The 25,216-nt window shown below is 33.1% G+C and overlaps 1 protein-coding gene across 1 annotated transcript; it reads left to right on the plus strand.

Annotated features, from left to right (window-relative positions):
- The first annotated feature begins 19,617 nt into the window (after positions 1-19,617).
- LOC109162495 (probable LRR receptor-like serine/threonine-protein kinase At2g24230) lies at positions 19,618-24,083 on the plus strand. Its single transcript, XM_019311203.1, has 2 exons — positions 19,618-21,256; positions 22,657-24,083. The coding sequence occupies exons 1-2, from the start codon at positions 19,879-19,881 to the stop codon at positions 23,286-23,288; spliced, it is 2,010 nt and encodes a 669-aa protein (XP_019166748.1). The 5' UTR covers positions 19,618-19,878; the 3' UTR covers positions 23,289-24,083.
- Positions 24,084-25,216: the final 1,133 nt, after the last annotated feature.

Genomic DNA, 25,216 nt, shown 5'->3' on the forward strand with positions numbered 1-25,216 from the left:
GTTGCCCAATGCTGTCCATTTGTTAACCATCCCTGAGTCTTTCAACAATATAAATAGGCACAATTTCCTCCCTTTAAAAGGCATCCCTTGGCTCACGCACCAAACCCGGTCCATTAGCCTGAGTCTCCTCCCTTTGCTAACATACCAGGATTTGATTCCTAGCAGTAACATTGTTACCCCTCCAACTAAGCCATTAACTTTTAAGTTTTAAGTTTTAAGTTTAGATCAAATAAATAATGTCACTACAACTTTAAAATGTCAACTATTTAGTGATTCTAGTGAACATAAAAAATAAAAGAAAAAAAAAGGCATCATTGACTAAATTTGTGTGTTCATTGTTGAGGGTAAATTGCATTGGCAATATAGTTCAAAAAGCCATGTGAAACCCAACATCCATTAATGTTATTCAAACTTTATTCATAACACTTTTTAAATAATCAATCTACGTTTTTTCAACACCTATTACATGCTAATAAATTTATTAACTTTGTATACTCTTCGTTAAATTAATATACGGAACATTTACGTGTTATAATGTGTATTTGCTCATGGGGATAAGGGAGCACAATGTTTATGTAGTGTGTCTGTTCATCATTCATTTTAAGTGGGTGGTTGGTTCCAAAAATGCGTGGAACAGATAGATGCATCATATATATCCTCTCCGATCCCAACCTAAAATGGCAAAAACCTAAGACACAAACGTAGTTCAACTGCCTCCCCAGTCCCCAGGTCAAACAATCCAACAACTACATTATTGTGTGAAGTCAAATCTCATATATACCATCCAAAAGTCCACAAACATATAAAATGCAAAAGATTTATAATCAGAAAATGGAGTAGAATAGATGTCTGCCTATAGACTTGAAAATGTGGAAAGCATAATTTATGTTCATATTTGGCTCTCCTTCATACACCTTTCTACATTTACACTGCTGAAAATTATAAAATTTCCGACCACCTGAAAATGATGTTAAATCAAGTCAAAAGCCTTTTTCCGACCACTTTTGATGTCCGGAAAAACCTTTATAGTTATTTCCGACCACTTTTTACTTTAGATTTGATTTAAGATCACTTTCAGGTGGTCGAAAGTTCCATAATTTCCAGTAGTGTTAGGGAATGTTTGGTAAATAGCTATTAGCTAATTGTGTTAGTACTTAGTAGGTCTGACTAGTTGGCAACATTAGCCGATTGTAGAAAAGTGTTGGGTAAATTAATTGTTTGCTGGTAGCTGATTACATGCTCAAAAAGCTGATCGAAAAAGCTACTTTGAGCAGCTTTTTGAATTTTAGTATTTTAGAACAATAAATTGTTACAAAAAACTAATTAATTAAACATTCATATTGATTGTTTAACCAAGTCAAACAACTAATAATAGTGATCAAATAAGTCAAAATTAACTGATAAGCTAATTATGTTACCAAACAGAGCCTTAGACAAATTTTTACTCGAAAATATAATAATGTGGTTCCTTAATTACATTTTACCAATAGTGTAATCAACACTAGTGTGTTATTAATCTAAGGTTGACATGTTTGACAGTTTGAGTTCGACCAGTCTTTAATGATGAACTTGTAAAGCTTGATGACAACAATGAATTTATAGAAACACACACCACTATATCCAAAAATTATAACTAAAAGTGAAAACGCAACTTTATTTTCTTTTAATTGCATATATAACAATCATTGCCACATTTCATGATAGAATGTTGAACTCGACTTTTCAAGCTGCCGACCAACATTATTATATATACCAATGTTTTGACAAAAAAAAAATGCAAGTTATGAATCAACAAATATAATTAACTTGTTATTTACAACAACTTTTTTTTTAGCCTATGGTCTATTAACTTCGAATACATCTTTCTCTTGTTTGCCCAATAAAATTTTGTTACTCTTTAACTAGTTATGCTTTTATTTTAGAATCTCCTACTTGTTTTATTTCTTTCAATGAGTTGCCTCTTTAGGCTAAACTTTTGTTAGTTACGAAAATATTTTCCACAAATTTACAAAAACTTCATAAAACATTTCAAAGTTGTTTTCCTATTTTTTTTTTAAAAATATTTTTTTTAAAAAAATGAAAACAGTAAAAAAATTAATATTTATGCCTATTTAATTTAAAGAATAAGTATTTATAAATACAAACATATAGGGACATGATCAAATGAAAGTATAACCCTCCGGTAAAAAGTGAAGATGAATTTGTTTATTAGGATTCATCAATAGTTGATCGATGCATGACTTTAGTAATAAAAAGCACGGGATTACTTTTAAATTATTACAAACTTTTAAGTTTTAATTTTTTTTTTTTTTTAAAACATACATTGTTTCTCTTATTTTATAGTAACCATCAATTGTTGATCTACCTAGATGGATAGATCAGATTAATCCTCACTTTTAACTTGGATCATGTTCTCTTTCTCACACACTGCACAGATATGTGTGTGAGTATTATATATTTTAATATACTCTGTATTTATTTATTTTAATTAATTAATTAGATTTCAATTCTTATTTATTACCAAACAAGCAAACTTCAATTCTAATGTGAACCAAATTAAATCCTTAGACTCTTTATTACCTCTTATTTTTCTTTAAAAAAACAAAAATTAATACTACTTGTACCCAATTTTTTTTATATGAATAAAGAAATAATACATGTCAAAAAATATACTGAAATGAAGATAAACTTGTAACCTCTTGCTAAAATCATAAATTCATCATTAAATTATTAGGGTTTTAGTCTAACCAATAATAACCATTTTATTTAAAACATAATGTAGATGGAATAGAATGAACATGCATATATGATGTTGTAGCTAGATCCAAGCTAAGGTAGACTGAGCAAAGACAGGCAAATTATACCATGGACCATGGTCTATCTTGTATTGTATACCCTAATCCAAAAATAATATTCAGATTTTGTATCTATTGTTGACACATTCTGTACTCGCAGTTGATAGTTTTTGTACCTGTAGCTATCATATTATGTTTCAACAATTATCAAATTATTTTTTATATGTACAGGAACTGTCACTGCTGGAAAATATGGAATTTCCGACCACCTGAAAGTGATCTTAAATCAAGTCGAAAGCCTTATTCCGACCACTTTTGGTATTCGGAAAAACCTTTGTTGCTATTTCCGGCCACTTTTTGCTTTCGACTTGATTTAAAATCACTTTCAGGTGGTCGGAAATTCCATAATTTCCAGCAATGATGTTAATTGTAGGTACAAAATGTGTTAACTGAAGGTACATAATTTTTGTATCATGATTCACAATGCAATATTTGTTTACATGTACAAAAATTGTTAACTATAAGTACAGAATATGTTAACTAAAGGTACAAAATTTTTGTATCAAGGCTCACAATGTAATATCAACTCTGGTGCATGGTAGAATAATTATATTGGAAAAGACAAGAAGATAGCATGCAGCCACTCAAATTCTAATATTGCAACATGTCTAGGCACTATCCCATATATAAAACAGTTTTGTTTTGTACACTAATAACTGTGGAATCTACTTTAAGGTAGCCAATTCAACATTTTTATACTGCATCATACCTTTTTATATTATATTATTATTACAAATATTGGTGGCAATTCTAGTCTTACTTGTCATTCCTTTTTGGAATTTTGTGGTTTGTCTTCACACGTGGTTAGGTGGAGTCATTTGCCATCATTAACTTATTCTTCTAAATTTTATTGTATTATTTATATATTTACGACACAAAAATATTATTTTATATATTTAGATAAAGTTGATTAGTTTACGTTCATAATATACAAATATAAGAGAATGATGTTAATTACCTGCTCTGTGTTTTAATATAATTAATTGAGCTAATAAAGTTGCTTTCTTGCACCCAAATTCTAAACCCCACTTTCCAAAGTTTTACATTTAATTTGTAATTCCTATATGATGAGCATGTCATATATAAACATTAATGTATGGTATAATGTTAGTATAGATTTTTAATTATGACGTAATACATCCTTCAATTTATTATTAGAGCTAATTCTATGCATATTCAAATCTCTGCATCACATGATAAAAATAAAATGAAAAAGAAAAAGACTACGATCTACATATTGTTTGGAGCTCATCAAAGAATAATTAGCTTGCAAATGTGAGAATATGAGTCCTTCAATTCAACTCTCATGGGCAGTTCAGTTGGTCACAGGGGTGAAGTTTAGGAACAATGACCAAGGATTGAGTCTCACCATCGACAGTGTGGGAGTAACCTCTCAAAGTGAGGAAGACTCATTGTGCGCAGTAAATAAAGGTCCAGTCTCTGTGTTCAGCTCAGTTATCAGATGCTCTATCGGGCCGGGACGTGAAGGCCTTTGGAGTTGGAATTCAACCGTCTAGGAACAATGAGTCCTTCAATTCAAAAAGTAATCAAGTTGCATATATAAAGAGAATCTAAGTATCAAATTAGACTACTTTCAATTTAAATGAAGCAACTATACACATTAAATTACTTCAATTCCATTGTCTTTCTTCCCTAAAAATGATTTTATCCAATTGAAATTAGATTGAAAGGACATGTCAAGCTAGCACACATTTAAAATTGATAGAGTTATTTATAATATAATGAAATATATGGTTAATTTATTTTTACTTACATCTTTTCATATTCTCACCACGTTAAGATTAATTTAGAGTTTAACTCTAATCTTATTCAAAAGAAAGTCTAGTCTAAAATTTTGACTTTATAATTGTATTAGCCGTCTACTTATTACCAACTATACATCTTTAAAATGTTCGAGACAAGTCATAATATTAATCATAATATATTATTCATAATTAGTAATTCACCCGCGCGATGTATGGGGAAAAAATTATGTTATTATAAATAATAAATAAAAAATAGAAAAAATAAAAATATTTTAAATTATTTAATATAATAATATTTTTGAGCTTCCCTTGGTCAAGTATTTATTATTTTTATAGAATACAAAATTACAATTAAAATTAAACTTAAAATTTTGTATGGTTAATATAATTTCTAATTATGTAGATATTCAAATAAACATATAGAGAGAATTTACATAATTACATTGATTTATTCTTAATTGTATTTCATCTATATTATAATTTTCACAATACGAATAATAACTAAGATAATTACATTTAGAAAGCAAATTTCAAATTTTGTATGAGTAAATTTAAACTCTAATTGAACACATTTTTTATATGATTATATAATATATTCTTTATGCACATGTCATTCCATAAACCCAAATGTCATTCTATAAGCCCAAGACCACTTTTTGTGGGGATAATTCAAATGCATTTTTTTTTCTTTTAAAAGTCCTAAGTTTAGAAATCCAGAAAAACATTAAAGTCCCATACGATATATACATTTATATATATTTAAATTTTTATTTATGGCTGAAATGATTTTTTTATTATTCAGAAGTCTAATAATTGACCCACGGCCCGCAACATTTGCTTTCTTCATCCCTTCTCGCTTCTGCCATTTCTTTGAAGCATTTGAGAGGGAGAAAAATTATATGTAGAGGCTTGCATTAATTGCATTGTTTCAGATATCGAATAGGCTTTCATCGAAAATTTAATTAATATTGTAATTCTAAGAAGCACCATAAATAACAAAAGCATATCAAATAGACTTTCATTGTAAATCTAGAGATTTAATTAATATTGCATCGTTAACTCCATTAATTCAATAAATGTAATCATTTGTTATGGGCAAGAAAAAAAGAGCTATTTTATTTTTCAAATGTTGTGCTTTTTTTTTTTTATATAGTAAAAGATGTTGTGGCTATTTTATATTTAATCTTAACCATATGGTTTGGGAAGTAACATTAATTACTTCCCAAACCATATAACTTTATTATAGTTTAGATTCTAATAATTTAACCTAAATAATATTAGATTCTCCAGTGTTTATAAATTAAAATAGTTTAATTGTTTATGTTTTTAAGTTGCACTCCCATATGGGAGGTTGTACTGGGCCATATGGGAGGTTGTATTGCACTCCCATATGAAAAGTTGTGGGTTCAAGAAAATAGTTATGAACAGATACTGCATTGGAAGGCAAATTATATAACGACGTTGTTTTATTTAATAAAAAGAAAATAACTCTATTCTTCAGTTTCATTTTGTATACACTGCAGTTTTAGTTCAACACAACTACAGTTTCATTTCGATATAACTACAATTTCATTCAATATTTATACACTCAAATATGTGAAAATGTTATTTAATTTTATTTTATATACACTATAGTTTCATTAAAACACAACTACATGATCATTTCGATATAATTACAGCTTCATTGTACAATATACAGTCAAATATGTGAAATGTTATTCAGTTTCATTTTATATATACGGAAGTTTCATTTCACAACAACTACAGTATCATTTTGATATAACTACAGTTTCATTTGATAATATAAAAATAATATGTGAGGCAGTGTCGGTTTAGATACATTGTAGTATCACTCCGTTAACACTAACAACGCGCCGTTTTGATGCGCGGTGCATTATCGATTATGCACCGCGGTCCATGATATAACAATTGGCATTGTAACAGAGTCAATATATATGGGAAGGGCTCAGGTGTGGGTATAATCCGCACCTTAAGAACACAAATGGCTCACCTTAAGTTTCACACAACTGACGCACCTTAAGCATACAAATCACGCACCTTAAGTTACAACAACTACTCACATTAAGCACAAAACCCATGCACCTTAAGAAAGAAAATCACGCACCTTAAGTTTCAACAAATACTCACATTAAGCACACAACCCACGCACCTTAAGCTGGAAAACCACGCACCTTAAATTTGAAATAGATGCACAAATTACCAAATTGCCATCGTATTTTTTTTTTTTAATTTTGGTAATCATGAACGTGATTTAATCAAGATCAATGACTTAGATTTAACCGCACAACCGCGCACCTGGGTGCACCAACCGCATTTGAACCTAATTCATATATATATATATATATATATATATATATATATATAGGGAAGGGATCAAGTGCATTTGTGGCTTCCCGTGCGGTTGTTCAGTAGATTAATGTGCGTGAGTTATATACTTAATGTGCATGAGTTGCGTGCTTAATGTGCCTGAGATTTGTACTTAATGTGCGTGAGTGTGTAATGTTAATGTGCGTGACTTTTGTACTTAATGTGCCTGAGTATTGTGCTTAATGTGCGTGACTTGAGTTTAGAATTACGAGCTCAGAAGAAAGCAGAACAGAAAGAGAAGGTGGGTGAAGCTTTTCTGATTGTGTGTGAATGGATGGATATATGTAAACGCACATATGGCTGTTCTGATTTTATGTTAAAAACAAGACAAACACTACAAGAAAAATCACCAATCGCGACGGAAACATCGCGACGAAACGTAATCCGTTGTCGATTCGTGACGGTTTTTGTGACGAAACGTGTTCCGTCGTGATTTTGCGTCGGAAATGGTGACAAAATGCAATTCCGTAGCGATTTTTGGCGTAAAGTTAGAAAAAAACCCGGGAAAACTTGGCGCCCACATTTTGGTGACAGATTTTGCGACAGAATTAAGTTCTGTCACCATAATAGCGACGGAAATGGCAACGATCGATGGTTCCGTCGCGATTTTGCTACAGAATCAGCGACGATAATAAATTCTGTTGTGATATTTGGCGCAAAGTGGAAAGTATTCCCACACAATCTTTGCACTAAGGGATTGACGACGGCGGCTGACGATGGAATTTGCGACGAGAATTTTTTCCGTCGCGAAAATATATCAATTTTGAAGTAAAGTTTATTTTTGCTACAAAATGGGACTACGAGATCAATTCCATTGCCAATATGCTGACACGTTGGCAACAGAAAATGCGGCACCGTATATGTTTGTCGCGCTATGGCGATGGAATCGGCAACAGAAATAAATTCTGTTGCGATGTTTGGCGCAAAAATAGATTTCACATTTGAGTTTGGCGACGGAACTTTCGACAATCGTTGTTTCTGTCGCTAAATTATTTAATTTTTTAAGTAAAGTTTATTTTCGCTACAGAATGCGACGACATAATCAATTCCATTGTCAATATGTTGACACATTGACGACAAAAATGCGACACCTTATTTGTCTGGCGCGCTATAGCAATGGAATCGACAACGCAAATTAATTGTGTTGTGATGTTTAGCACAAAGATAGATTTTTCACATTCGAGTTTGGCGATGGAACTTGCGATGATTGTTCTTTCCGTCGTGAGAGTTTTTAATTTTTCAAGTAAAATTTATAACTTTTTAATAGTCAAATTTTGCATTAGGTTTGGTATTACAAGTGAGAAATATTCAAAATTTAATGCAAAATTGAAATTGCATATGTAAAATCCTTAACCATTGACCGAACTGAAATATTTATTTTAAAAATTTATTAACTGAGTTTTTGGTTCATTTACTTAACAAATTTTCACAGAATTATACAGACTTCTAAAGATAATTATTAAAATTTATGTGAATATTTAATATAAGAAGATTTTGATCATACACAAATATAAAAAATAATTAAATAATTAATTTTCTTAATTATTTAAGAAGTATATTTATTGTATTCATTAATTCAAAACATATTTATTAATCCAAAACGACATAATTTTTATTTTATATATATATATATATATATATATATATATATATATATATATATATATATAGTAATTTAAAAACATAAATTCTATTTTAATTTACACCTAAAATATGTAATCACCTCATTTCACATTTCCCCACTTTTCCTTTATGCTTAATGTGACATATACAATTTTACTTTGTACAAATAAATCCTACTTTTGAGGGGAAAAACTATAATGTTAGACACATTTGTTTTGTTGCATACTAAATGCAAATGTGACAAGGAATTAGGGACATATGGAGTTTTTCACAATTATCAATAAACTTATTATAATAATTTCACTTTTAACAAAAATTAAGTAAAGTTTTACTGTGTAATCAGTATTGCATTAAGAAGATTTAATATATTTTATATAAAAAATTGCTAAGACATCATTTTTATATCGATCATAACTACGTAAAATAATATTGATCTTTATTACTATTTTTACTGTAAGTATAAAATACTCATTTTGATTATATAAAAAATAATCACTTTTATTTTATATTAATTATTTAATAATTAAAAATTATACTAAACATTTACCTATTTTAACTTGCGTGTGGGACATTAATTTAAAGGCGCAATGTACTCATTATAACTATGTATATAATCACAGAAAGAGAACCGACATCGTAGATTTTTAAATAAATAAATATATATATATATATATATATATATATATATATATATATATACACACACACACACACACACACACGCGTATAATACGTCGAGTTTTGTAGCACGATGTATTATTATTATTATTATTATTATTATTATTAAAAATTTAAAATAAACCTACGACATCAGTTCCACAATGAACCGATGTCTTAAGTTTAATTTTTTTTTTAAAAATAAAATAATGAAAGGAAATCGACGTTGTAGGGTTCAGATAAAATAGATTTTTTTTTTATACATATGTGTTTTTTTTTTTTAAAAAAAAAGATTATTATAAGGTAGATATAAGTTTTTTAGAAAAATATTAAAAAATTATTTATATATGTAGTTTTTTTAAATTTTAATAAAATATATAACGTTAGTCTTTAGAAAGAAACGACGTTATATATATATATATTATATATATATATATATATATATATATATATATATATATATATATATATATATATCGTATTTTAGTTTAAAATTTTATATGGTATATTACGTCGATTCAAAAAAAAAAAAAAAAAACTGAAATCTTATATATTGAATAACATAATTTTAGAGGTAATACTTCTAATGGTTCCCCAAGTATTAGCGATTTACCAGCTGTGGTCATCCGAGTTTTGAATGACCTTCAATGGTCTTCCATGTTTTAAAAAATAATCACCCGTGGTCCTTTTAGGACGTCTCGTGGTCATTTTAAACTCGCGTTTTTTTAAGAATTAGGACCATGGATGGTTATTTTTTAAAACATGAAGGACCATTGAAGGTCATTTAAAATTCGAATGACCACAGTTGGTAAATCGCTAATACTCAGAGGACCATTGGAGGTATTAACTCCATAATTTTATTATTAGAACTAATCTTATAACGTCAATCATTAAAAAATAAAAAATTCCCTCCAAATTTAAATTCAAAACTCTCCAATTCTAGGCATACAGTTAGAATATTTTATAATTTCCCTCCAAACTTAAACCCAAATCCCTCTGTCGTCTATCTGGAACCCTAGACTTTGTCGATTTGGCTATTCCTTCCGTTCGCGGCCCTCTCCGGCAGAGCTTTTTGGGCGGGGATGGTCCCTTCGATCTCCCTTTGGAAAGGGCAACACTCGCTGGTCACGATCAAAATCGGCCCTCTCCGGCGCGAATGTGGTTGGGACGGCTCCGGCAATGCCGTCGGCGGCTGGTCCTTCTTCTACTGCCAAGGATGGAACCCCAGTCGTGGTGGGTGGAGGTTCGTGTGGCGTTAATGGCTTCAGTGGGCTAGTTGCGCCGATGAATCCAACTTGAGGCGCGACTGGACTTCATACAGCTTCAAAAACACGGATTAATCAACATGGTCGTGGTCCTATGGTGGTCTCCAACGCACAGTAGGGAGGTGGCGCGGTGTCTTCTGCCGGCATTCCTCCTTGAAATATTCCAAACAGCAACCACACAGGGCACACCACTGCTTCTGCAAATCCAAAGACTAGGCATCAAGTTCCAATTCAAAATAACCAAACTACTACCACTCAGGTTCGTTCATTTGCTCAGTTATTTACGGCTTCTAACCCACCCGGGTTGTCATAATGTGTCAATTGCTAGTCCTATCAATTTCTGAAAAAATTGTTGAAACTCATAGGGGTGAGGCATGTATTACTTTTGAAGATAATGAGGTTCAACAATTGAATAAAATTGAAAATATCATGCTTGTTGGAAAATTTTCTCATGATAGACCTCAATTGGCTGAAATTAGGTCATTTTTTGGTGAAAACTTATGTGCTTTGGGGTCTTGTTGAAATAGGATTATTAGATCTCAGACAAGTGTTTCATTGCTGGATATAATAGTAATTAATTTCTTTACTTTTGCTTGGTGTTTGTGTGCATAAATGGTTAAGAGTTTATGCAAAGCATTACTTATGGTGTTATTCAAATTTTGCATCAAACTTGATACAAGTGTAATAATTATTTATTTATTTTTTTAATATTCAGTAATTATTTGTGAACTCTAGATCCAAATGGGTAGGGCTGGTTTCAGTGATGATTTCAGAACATGCACCGCCATCTCATCTCTGTTGCATATAACCAAAACAAGCCTTTTGCTGATAACATTAGGATGGTATTTCTCCTTTCCCTATTTGTAAATTGTAATTGCGATATTTTTATTTTACAATACAAAAAGAGGTTTTTTCTTATGAGATGTGTGTTGACGTCTATTTTCCATGAATATTATGATAAAGTATAATGAAATGGAATGACTTTAGAATCTACAACAAAGAAGACCCTGCCTCTAACCCCTGTGATTCTGCAATCTCCCCTGATTTTTTCATTTTTGCAGGACTGCTATTCCACTCTGATTGTAATTTGGAACCAAAAATATGTTTAATTTCAAGAATGTTAATTACCAATTATCAAACCAGGAAGGATAATGGCATGGAAAAGTTGGCAGAAACTTATGGGGAAGGCATAGGATCTAATGATAGTTGTGCTACTATCTGATCGAAGAGAGATGCTCCCAGAATATAAGGCTCAGTTTTATACTCGAGCACCTCTATATCAAATTGTTCCAGTGCTCTTATCAGTTGTTGCTATGCTGTCTGCCTCACTGTTGTAAACTAAGCACGTAGCAGCATCATTCTTTATTGATTCATCTGTCGTTGATATTGCAATATGGCCGGCCAAGTTTTCCTCTTCGCAAGGCTTCTACGAAGATAGAAATACCAAGACATCAGATTTCACTCGAAGGATGCCAAAGCCTTGTAAAGTAGATGTATATAAAAGTATAAAACACACACTTTCTTGTTTTTCAAGCTGTTAGCTGTTTGTTAAATGAAATAAATATATTTTATATAAACATTTCAATTTCATATTAACACTTTAAATACTAACATTACAATTTTAACAAAATAAAAATAATTACCAAAACATTTTAAAAATAATTATTTAGCAAAATCGCGACAAAATGTGATTTTTTCTGGTGAAATATTTGTTGTTGTTATTATTATTTTATTATTATTATTATTATTATTATTATTATTATTATTATTATTATTATTATTATTATTTTGATGAAATTGGTGACAGAAAGATTTCTGTCACCCAGAACACGACAGAATTTGTGACGGAAGATGAAATTTGAAAAAAAGTTAGCGACGGAATCACGACGACAATTATTTCTGTCGTTATATTTCACAATGGAAATATGCGACATAATATGAGTTCTGCGACGGAATATTTTTTCAGGCAATGGCGACGGAAAGAAACATTTCCGTTGCCAAAACCGCAACGGACTCGCGACAGAATGATTTCCTTTGCCTACTTCGCAACAGAAAATTCCGTTGCCATTTTCCGTCGCCACCGCTCGCGACGGATTATTTCCGTCGCGAAATGAAATACGACAAGCCTAGAGGCTACGAAATGAATTATGTCGCAAAAATGTAAAATTCTGTCGCAAAATGCGATTTGCAACGGAATTTCACGTTTTTGCGACGGAATTTTTCCGTCGCGAATCGCGATTTTTCTTGTAGTGAAAATCCATTCCTCCACCACTTCGAACACAAAAAACAAGAAGAAAATGCAGCAGTGGATGCGCATAATTTTCACAACAGTGGATGAAGAACACACTCACGCACATTAAGCACACAACTTACGCATCTTAGGCACAAGACTCACACACCTTGAGTACAAAACTCATGCACATTAACATTACACACCCACGCACATTAAGTATAAATCTCAGACATATTAAGCACAATACTCACGTACATTGAGTACAAACCTCACGCACATTAATCAACCGCACGGGAAGCATTCAACCGCATAGGGACCTTACACTATATATATATATATATATATATATATATATATATATATATATATATATATACTTTTTTTTTTTTGAGAAGCCCGCGATGCTAACCCGCGTAGCTCGCCAACCTGTGCGGGCCAAAGCCGCCTCACTACGGGGCGATTTAGTGTTGGCTCGGAGGCTTCAACTTACCCCTACCCAAATCCTTGATTTGGCTAGGAAATATTGCTTTTAACCGAAGATGCAAAGGGAATGAGCTTGGCTATTTCTCCTCCACACTTATTTTTCTACGTGCGTGTTCCTCATGCCCTTTTTGCCCCCATTGATTCTTTTTTATGCCCTATTTTTTATGGGTCAAACAGTACATGAACAAAGATCCATGACCTTTCTCAAATACAATATTTTCTTTTTCTTTATATCATTATATGTACGCCAAGAAAATTTGTATACATGTAATAAAATAAAATAAAAACATTACAATAAACATATATGTAAATTATTAACTAGCTCATCGGTTAAATATTTTTAATTAAATCAAGTATAGTATTTGTTTTCTTTCAAAAACACAATATTATATATATCAGAGAATCGGAAACAATATCGTATATATACTAGATAACTAGATTTAGATGTCCGATCAATTCCCTCTTTTTTTCCCCTTAATTTCTCTTTTATGGGCATTATGGCCTCAATATTTTTTATTCATGATCTAATATTTTTTTATAAAAAAAAAAAAAAAAAAAAGAAGATAAATCTTATTATCTTGAAACACGCAGAATATAAGACCCGTGGGAGGGGAGTGACTTGGAAGACTTCAGTCATCAGTATAGTCAAGGTCTTCTCAAAGATTATTGAGGGAATTTTTGTCATGTTTTGCTTGACTCTTTTCTTTTAGTATTTTTTCTTGTCCATATTATTCACTCTCATCTCTTCTTCCATGAAATGAGCCTTCAATTCACTTACTATACTAGTCAATCAATATATACACCTTCAAAGTCTGCAGAAGATCAGATCCAAATGTATTCTTCTCTCATCCATCCCATCCATTATATTATTGATTTGAATACTATTCAAGTTTTAATTATGATATATATCGAGTGTCAAAAACATAAATTAATTAGGATTTGAACCTTTAATCTATGGGTTTCTGATCAGTTACATTTAGATTTTATTTATCGTTCATGAAATAAATAAATAATTAATTAATTAATTAATTAATTAATAATTTATATAGTTTAATTTGAATTGTTGAAATTTGATGGAGATAATACTACTTCTTATGTCCGGTCAATCAAGAATGCTTGGTAGGGTTGATGAATAGGTACAGAGGAATGCTTAGTCACTCGGTCGGTCAATCAGTAGAAAAAAGAATATAATTAGGAAAGAGTCATAAACTAACGAATAAGATACCTACCATCCACACTCTTATAACCATTCACTCTCATCTATCTCGAACCTATCCACACGAATTGTATTGCTTTGGAGCTTACAAGTCATGTAAATGTACAAACAAGTACGAATAATAAGAGAATGAAGTACACTTCACTTAATTATATTAGTTGAAAAAACACTTAATTTTCATTGATTTATATCGCTCTAGAGAATAAAATTACCAAAATTACAGTGCAAATAAATGTTTTGTTCATTCTCATTTAATTTTTTGCAATAATGGTGTACATATATATACGGCAATATCATATCATCGGACAATTCAAATTAAACACAGTGTCGGAATCCTATATATATTGCCATGTTTCTTTGACATTTCTTATGGTCTTCTAGTAAGTAACAGATCAGATGGGCAGTGTTGTGATAACACAAGTACATACTAACCACTCTTGGACAACATATGTTGTTGATTTTGACATTTGCTATTGTATGGAACATTGCCGAGGCTGGAAAGATCAAATCAGATCATAATGTTATATGTTTCATATATTAATTAGTGGATGTATTCGCAACTAGATTTTCTTCATCACATAGTTTAATATGGACCTTTATTGTTTTTGTTCCGAAATACAAACTAAATATAATAGAGTAAGCTGTAAAAGACAAAAATAATAATAGACAGACAAGAACATAAGGAGAGTGAGAATATTTAAATATTTAAATTTCAATGTTAATTACTTATAAAATTTTATTTTCAATAATACAATTAGGACCAATATTCTATGAATTCAAAAAATAATAATTATCAAATATAAAAAATAATATTTTTTTATTTATAAAAAATAATATATTATAACTAAAATATTTTTTTAAAAAAAATTAGGGCCCTGTGCAGCCGCTCTGGTCAGACATGGCCAAGACCGGCCCTGGTGAGCCGCTATTTTTTTTTTAGTACTATTGACTATGTTACAATCGCCCCGCTAGGATTCAAACCAGTGATTTCTCATTTGTGAGAGCTATTTCATGCCACTAGACCACAAGATCATTGACGAGCCACTATTTAAATATTCCATCATTTTATAATAATATTGGAGGCCTGTTAACAAATTTCTGACATGTTGTTCACTGCTTCACTAGTATAAATAGAGGCTTAAACCATCTTTTTACCGGGCGTTTGGTTGGAGGGAGGAATTATGTGGAAAAGGAATTGTAATTCCATGGGAGTTGAATTACTGGGAATAAAGTGGTAATTTAAATTCCAGTGTTTGGTTGACAGGAATAAAATTACTGGGAATTTCAATTCCAATGTTTGGTATACATGGGAATTGAAAGGGAATAAGTAGTATAAAGTCAAAAATGTCCATTATTGTTGTTAGACATTAATTTTAGGTTAAAAAAGGAAGGGATAATTTTAACTCATCACTATCTTTTTTTCCCAGGAATTAAAATATCAGGGGACATGGGATTTTAATTCCATGAAAATGGGGGAATTGCAATTCCCTCCAACCAAACTACGGAATTTAATGACCTTTGGAATTAGGTGGAAATTAAGTGGGAAGAAAATTTAAAATCCCTCCAACCAAACGCCCTGTTTAGGGATTTCAATTTCCATTTTTCTTGTATTATCACTAACTAGGTTAGAGCCTCTCAAACTCTCAATCTAACGATCACAAAGTTGTAAATTGTGTTGCTTGTATTTTCAATACAATTAAGACCAAATCTATGAATTTAAAAAATAATAATTATATCAAATATAAAAAATAATAGATTTTTTTTTATTTATAAAAAATAATATATTATATCTAAAATGTTTTTTTTTTTTTAAATTGGGGCCCTGTGCAGCCGCCCTAGCGGTCAGACATGGCCAGGACCGGCCCTGGTGAACCGCTATTTTTTTTAGTACTATTGACTATGTTACAATAACCCCACTAGGACTCAAATCAATAATTTTCCATTTAAAAGAGTTATTTCATGTCATTAGACCACAAGATCATTGGCGAGCCACGATTTAAATACTCCATCATTTTATAATAATATTGGAGGCCAGTTAACAAATTTCTGACATGTTGTTCACTGCTTCACTCGTATAAATAGAGGCTTTAACCATCTTTTTAGGGATTTCAATTTCCATTTTTCTAGTATTATCACTAACTAGGTTAGAGCCTCTCAAACTCTCAATCAAACGATCACAAAGTTGTAAACTGTGTTGCTTGTATTTCTACTTATTGATTTCTCAGTAAAATACACTGCATACTTCCCTACTAAAAACACTCTACTTACCATATATTTTGCATATCGCATTAGAGTATTTATAAACTTAAATCCGATTACGCTATCAGACGGAAGCCATAGATAACCTAAATTGTCATTTAATTTCTTTATCTCATTGTCTTCAATCTCACTATTTTTGCATTGATTTCATTACTTTTTCAAACGCATTCTAAAATGTTAAAATGATAGAATATTGTTTCTACGGGGCATAATGATAGCTATAAATAAACTCGTAATAAGGGTCAAATAGGTCATTCAACTGCACACGATAATGCAATTAGGTCACTGAACCTAAAAAATCAACAATGAGGTCCCTAAACTAACCAAATTCATGCAATTCCTCCAATTTGCAGTTTCTTTGTCTCCATCTCCGTCCATGGAGACGAAGCTTCGTCTGAACGGAGACGTCTCCATGGCCGGAGACGAAGAAACCGGCCGGACACGATTTCTTCGTCTCCGGCTGGAAGTTTGATTTTTATTTTATTTTATTTTAATTTTAAATAATTATTTTTAAAAACTTATTTTTTAAAAATAATTTAATTTGAAGTGACCTATTGGAAACCTATAAATTAGAGGAATTGCATGAATTTGGTTAGTTTAGGAACCTAACTATTGTTTTTTTAGATTCAGTGGCCTAATTACATTATGTTGTGCAATTATATGACCTATTTAACTCTTATTCCAATAAACTCTTATATGATCTTCTCTTCAATATTGCAATAATGTAACAACATATGATTGAGATTAATAAACTATTTCCCTTGTAATAAAAAATTATTATTATTATTATTATTATTTTAAAAATATAAAGTTGAAGAGATTCTGTTAGAAGCAAATTCACTGTTGGGTGGGCCATAGCAAGGGGGTTAAGATGGGCCACAAACTAGTCAAACTACCCTTCGTTGATCCAAACACACGGCTTTAACTCTTACTCTTTCATATTGCAGAATGCAGAGGTCTTTTCCAAATAAAATACTTTTAAAATCAAATAAAAAAAATTAAGAGCAAAACCAACTACCATTATTTGAGAGTGTGTACTAAATAAATCTTACTCTTTTATAATATCATGCAAATCACACGGGAAATGTGAACTGCACTAAAAAAACTATGAATGACGGGCTCAATCGAGAACGTATTGCTTTATCTTTTATTATTATTATTATTGTTGTTGTTGTTGTTCACAAAGAACCATAATAATAATAATAATAATAATAATAATAATAATAGTAGTAGTAGTAGTAGTAGTAATAATAATAATAATAATAATAATAATAATAATAATAATAATAATCACATAAATCAAAGAACATATACCAAAAAAAAAAAAAAAAAAAAAAAAACTTTTAATAGAATCAATAGTAGTAAAAAAAATCACATAAATCAAAGATTCACGACACCAATAACGCCTACTGATAACAAAGGGTGAAAACTATAAAGATTGTTCATAATAGGTAGTTCCAAATATAAGTCCTCCATGTATTACCATACAATCAATACATTTATTAGCTTCTCTAATCAATAATTATATAAAGTATTCTAATTTATAAACATTACTCTGTATTAATGTTATTTGTACTTAATTTTTTATAATAAAATTTGGTATATTATTACTCCGTCCTAAGTTATAGCCATTTCGCTTTTGTGAATAATAAGTTTAAATTTGAATATCACATATCTTTTATTATGTAAACATAATATTGTGTAACATCAAATTGTATACCTCATCCATCTTTTAAAAACAAAAAAGACTTACTTACACTTTAATTTTGCCCCAATATGTTGCCTAGCTACTTAATTTTGTTTTTGTTTTTTTTTTTTCTAATTATTTATATCTACTAAAAGATTTCTCTAATTTCACCCTCTCACGATAATAAAAACATTGTTATTTTCATTATTTACTCGTAATTGATAAAAATCTATATAACAATCAAAAATAAAATTATATTTTATAAAATTTGTACAAACCAGATGCTTTGTCAGACGGAAACGTAAAAGATCCTTGAAATTGAGGACTCAACCTTTTGAGAACGGCCATTATAATAAAAATTAAAAAAGTTCAAAAGCTATTTGCTTTCCAAAGGGAAAAGGAAGAAAAGGATATATCCACCTATTCTTAAAATTGGTATCTACAAAACAACTTATGAACTCATATAAATTGACCAATTCCTATAGTTGATAAATAAGAAAAACAATAACACATGTCTAAATTCATATAAAATAAAATAAATTTAGGTGTTTAAATTTATATTAATTTTTATTTACTTGTCTAATCACATAATTCTTCCATCAGTCCACTAAGATTCGGAATTTCTTCTTAACTTTGAGTACAATCAGCGAAATTCCTTACTCCCACTACTCACACCTTAGCCTTATAAAGATTATTAAGGAATTCAATTATGGTGACTCAACGCCTTCTTAGATGGGATGATTAGTGTTTAATGTCTACAAAGAGTCACCCCACAAGGGGATGAACCCTCATACTACAGCTGCCAAGATTTGATACTGCACATTTGGGGACAATACCTTTTTCTCCCAAAAGGTTGAATCCCCAACCCTAACCTAACAGAGCATTTAGGAGGACGTAAATCACGATGATTCAATGACTTAACAGACATGGTTAAATGTTGGTGCGCACAAGGAATCTTCCCACTACATTACTGCTGCCGAGATTCAAACATTAATCTTTTTTCTCAAATACTGTCTACTGAACTAATGAGTTAAATCTGCGCGGCCACTAATTGAGCTACATGCGAAGGTTAATAAATTGAGATAAACGCGTCATTATTTCATACACATTTTGTGAGTTTCTAATTTTTCTTTATTAGTTGTACCTAAAGTCCTAAATAGTAAATAGAGCATTAATTCTCAATGATTTATTAATTAACGAAAATTGCAATCCAAACTCCCAAAGGTTTTCTTGTTCCCCGCTCTCTCTGGCGGCTATATAGCCTTCTCTGGTTTCTCCTCCGCCATTTCCCAGCACCTTATAACTCGCCCATGGTTCCTTAACCCCCAAGATTTCCCTCTCTCTCTCTCTCTCTCTCTCTCTCTCTCTCTCTCTCTCTTTCCACCCTTATGAGAAGAAGAAGAGCTTCAATCTCCAAGAGTTGAACAAAATCATCAACTCAAAACAATGATAATGAAATTTCTCTCCATTTTCGTGCTTGTAATCTCCGTTTTTTCGCCGGCAGAATCCGCCTGCGGCAACTCCTCCGACCATGTTCTTGTCGCCAAGGCCTTCAGCTCCGTCGTGGGGTTTAATCTCTCTGAGTTTATAGCCTCGGAGCCAAACCCAAACTGCTCGGTTTCTGAGATTAGGATGTCTTCGAGAAATCTCACCGGCGCTATTTCGTGGAAGTTTTTGAGGAATTTGACTCGTCTTCGCACCTTAGATCTCTCCAACAATTCCTTGAAGGGCTATGTTCCGGCGTGGGTTTGGTCTAATTCCACCCTGCTTGAAATTAATCTCTCCCGGAATAAGCTCGGCGGCGCCATTGGAGTCCTAAAACTAAAACCAGTGTTTGCAGTTCACCAAACGCCGGCGGCTGTTCGGAGGATTAATGTTTCTTTCAACAGGTTTAAGAATCTGGGGATTCTCTCTAATCTCCAGAATCTCACCAGCCTTGATCTTTCCCACAATGATCTCAAGATTAATACTCTTCCGTTTTGGTTCGCCAACCTGACCAAGCTCGAGTCTTTGAGCATTTCCGGCTGCAATATTTCTGGGAATCTGAAACCCATTTCCAAAATCAAGTCTTTGAGGTCTTTGGACGTTTCTGGTAACCGTTTGAACGGCGATTTCCCCGCCGATTTTCCCCCTCTTTCCGGCCTAAAGTTCTTGAACATCTCGTTCAATAACTTCACGGGGCATTTAGATAAGGAAAATCTGCACAAGTTTAGCCACTCTGCGTTCATTCACGCCGGCCATTTCAACTCCCACAAATCATTGAAATCAATTCCTTTCCCAAAAAATCATCCAATCAAGAAAGAGGCGCCCAAATCCAAACACAAGGTTGCGATCATAGCCACAGCGGGAGCCTTATCAGCGTTTCTGGTCATCATGGCTGTAATGGCGGCCTCGATTTGCGTGTACCGGAGGAGAAAACAGAGCAGGAAGAAGAACAAATGGCTGATTTCGATGCCGATTCAGGTACCCTTTAAGCTGGAAAAATCTGGGCCGTTCGCGTTCGAGACAGAGTCCGGGGCGTCATGGGTGGCCGACATCAAGGAACCAACCTCGGCGCCGGTCGTGATGTTCGAGAAGCCATTGCTGAACCTGAGCTTCAAAGACCTCATAGCCGCCACGTCACACTTCGGGAAGGAATCCCTCCTGGCGGAAGGGAGATGTGGGCCCGTTTACAGAGCCGTACTGCCAGGTGAGCTCCACGTGGCAATCAAGGTCCTCGAGAATGCCAGACACCTCACCCATGAAGGCGCCATAGCCATGTTTGAAGACTTGTCGAGATTCAAACACCCTAACCTCTTGCCCATTTCTGGCTTCTGCATTGCAGGTATGCTTTTCACTATCCCAAAACCGCAATCATTATTAAAGAGTGTGTACTGTATCCGTGACTTAACTAACTAATTCAGTAGACAATATTTAAGAAAAGAAATCAAGATTCGAAATTCGACAATTGGAAATATGCCTAAAGTGGGCAAATATGGTATTTTGCTCAGTCCACTGAGCCTTAGAGCATATTAGCATATAGCCATTAATGTGTAATCCAACTATCAATTTAGGCTTTTAGTTGAGATGGAACACATGCTTCAATTTAGTATCAGCATATATAGCCATTAATGTGCAATCTAACTATTAGTTTTAGACTTTTAGTTGAGATGGGGCCGAGTATCTGCAATCAGACTAAATAAATCAGATTATTAGTTCAATAGATTGGTTTCACTACGAAATTGAACTTGGAATCTTGTTGTTAATTTGAGGAAAGTCTTAACATGAAAAGATTTAAAGATTTTTTTGTACTGCAATTAATTACGTTCGTCCCATATAAGAAAACACGCAAGTGTGACTCTGAATCATGTTTTGTTTTTACTGTTGTTTCTATGTTTGTGTTTGAATTGTTGACCTGGGCGTAATGAATGGGTTCACGTGTTAGATATAGTGACACTCTGAAACATCAATGAAGACAACAAATCCAACACATCTAGCAATTAATATGTTCTCAATTACCTCCCTAGCCTGCTAGTACTCTGCTACACTAGTACAAATACTAGATTCAAACTCCCATTTTTTTCAAATATTTGGCCTTAAATTTCTCAAAAAAGTAATTTCAAACAATAGCGAGGCTAGTAATAACCAAAACTTATAGTACTACTTTGTTAACTAGGGTCAGAGAAGAAGCAGTGTTTATATAGCGTACACCCTCATATATTGATTACGAACTTCTTTATAGGGTCACTTAATAACTTTTTCATATTTTAAATTGTTAGGAAAGTTTTAATAATCAGATCGTCTATAATGTGTTTAGGCACAATTTCCTAAAATGAGTGTTTTTTAATGTTGTTTAGGGCGAGTGGGTTGCATTTCAATCTTAAGTTTTTGTCTAGACCGGATGAAAAAGGTAAATTGTAAGATGTGTTTTAACTGGCACCTAGGTCTTTAGTGCCCGCAATAAAGTCATTCCAAACGAATATGTTTTATGTTTTGATTTCTATGGTAATTTGTCTGGTTATCTGTCATGGAATCATAACGTGGCGTGAATTAATAGATGATGTTAATGTTTTTGAATCATGGATGGACCACGTAGGAGCACAGTTGAGTTAAGTTTCGAATTTAATGAAGCATTGAATTTGTGAAAATTGGGGTGAAAGTGACGACATAAGAGACATGAAATTCAATGAGGGATTTGATATGGAAAGCCTTTTGTCAATAATTGCGTCGTTGCATTTCATGCAGGTAAGGAGAAGCTGGTGTTGTACGAATTCATGGCCAACGGCGACCTGCACCGGTGGCTGCATGAGCTGCCGGCCGGTCCCCGGAACGTGGAGGATTGGAGCACCGACACGTGGGAGCTGCAGACTGGCGGTGGGTCCATTATTACGTCGCCGGAGAAGATAGAGTGGCACACGCGCCACCGCATCGCGGTGGGGATAGCTCGCGGCCTCGCCTACCTCCACCACGGCCAGTCCAAGCCGGCGGTGCACGGCCACTTGGTGCCTTCCAACATTCTCTTGGCGGAGGACTTCGAGCCGCGTATTGCGGATTTCGGACTGAGTGCCAGTCGAGTTGACGGGTCGTCCGCCGAGTCGGACGTGTATAACTTCGGTGTTGTGTTGGTGGAGTTGTTGACAGGTCAACCCGGGACGGCGGAGACTGTGAAGTGGGTCAGGCGGCTCGTCAAGGAGGGCCACGGCGGCGACGCCATCGACTCGAGGCTGCAACTCGCGGACGACTCAGTGGGTGAGATGGTGGAGTGCCTCCGAGTCGGGTATTTGTGTACGGCGGAGGCGGCCGACAAAAGGCCCACGATGCAACAAGTGTTGGGCTTGCTTAAAGACATACATCCGACAGCGGCGGAGGTGTTATGAACCCACTACGATCCCCACGCGCAGCGTGGCGCGTGACCGTCACGGAGATTCCATTACATCATTGGGAACAAAGGCAAACCAACGCACGTTGTCGTCAACAAAAGCATATACTTAATACTTCCACCCCCACGCTCACGTGCGCCTCACGTTATCTCACAAAGTCGACGCCAAACACGTCATAACAAAATTGTAATAGTGAGAAGAATGGAAAAGACTGGTTTTTCTCTCACTAGTACTTTGCTGCCCTTTACCCTTTTATTCTTTTTAATATTTTATTTTTTTAGGTTTTTTTTTTTTTTGGTGTAAATTAAATGCCATATTTGAAAGGAAAAAAAAAAAAAAAAAAAAAAAGATGAGGGAGTGAAGTAGGAGGTAGACAGAATTATGTGGGTAAGGTAAGGGTTTGGCAGAGGACTGAGAATTCCACTTATTGGTTGTCTCTTATGAGGAGCATAGCATTATCAACCAACCCCCTTTAATTTTCTTTTCTTTTCACTTTTCCCCTCTTTAATTATTTTTTCTTTCTTTGGTTGGTTGTTCTTTAGGCTTTATCTCTTTCATTTGCTGCTTTATTCCCTTCAACTTATATGTATTGCTTTGTGCCAAAGAGGACAAAAGGGAGGGTAATCAATCTGTTGCAGTGGTTTAGAACAATCTTTGGGATCATATGTATGGCACCAATAATAATGGGGACCATATATCTTTTGTATATTTTTGTGCTTTTTTGTAGTTCTTGAATTGGTTGCCACCAAACCCATATGGGATGCCTTTGATAATATTCCATAATTCATTCAATTTAGTTTATGTACTTTGTAGTAGTATAGTTAAGTTTGTAGGCCATGGTTCAACTCATCAGCACATAATTTGCTTGGTCTTCATTACAACTTATTGATTGGCATAATAGCAAATTCTAGTTTCCATCAATGATTAATAAATGCAGTATTGAATCACCGTGATTTACATCCTTCAAAATGCTCTGTTGGGTCGGGGTGTGTGGGACCCTTAGGGTTGGAGATTTAACCTTTTTCGAAAGAGTATGTTGAGATGGTAAACCCAAGTCAATCTTATTGCAAGTTAAAAAAAAATATATAAGGTTATATGTGTGGATAATACCTCGATGCGTGAGGAAGAAAAATATATATGGTTATATGTGTGGATAGTAATTTTAACTCTTGCACTAGGTGGGCAATTTTAATTTTGTTAAGGCTTGAACCCATAACCTCCCTTATAAGAGAGGAATTTAGTATCATTGGACCACAAGGTCCTTGGCAAACAAAGTAGTTTTAATTGTTTCGTTATTGAATTATTGTTTGGTCCTTTTAAGTGTTTGGATGAGTCTTTTAGTGGTTTTGTTCAATACAAACTTTTATACATCCATTTCACACTCCAATGCTGATTGTGGGGGAGATGATAGGATTCATGCTTAATTAGGATCAAATTAAAGTATGAAGCTATCTATATCTATTTCTTGAATAAAGGGGAAAAAGCCAAACCAAGTGTCTGCAATAGAAGGTCCTTTTAAGGCTTTAATTTAGTTGTCTTCTCACTTTTAATGCTCTACATGCCCTGTCACTTTACACTTTCATCTTCTTTACACATCTCTCAAATCATCACCAGTTGTATGTTAGTGATGAACATAAAAAATGAGTACACGTTGAATTCCAACATTATAAATGAAGTAGACATTAACAATTCGTTTACCAACTGTTATGAATTATTGGCCGCAACACCACCTTTAGAGTAATACTATTCACACCCAATGTTGCAAAAATTGCGTCTAGGCGGCGTTTGGCCGCATCGAGGAACACCAAAATCGGCTTCCTCTGCGCCGACCGAACCCCCCCCTTTTTTTTTTTTTTTTTTTAGGTTATTTGTCAAAACCTCGTTTTGGTGAATAACCCTTAAAAAAAGGGCGCCTAGCATCTTTT

Source organism: Ipomoea nil, unplaced genomic scaffold, assembly GCF_001879475.1.
Source record: "Ipomoea nil cultivar Tokyo-kokei standard unplaced genomic scaffold, Asagao_1.1 scaffold2942, whole genome shotgun sequence".
Classification (NCBI taxonomy): Eukaryota; Viridiplantae; Streptophyta; class Magnoliopsida; order Solanales; family Convolvulaceae; genus Ipomoea; species Ipomoea nil.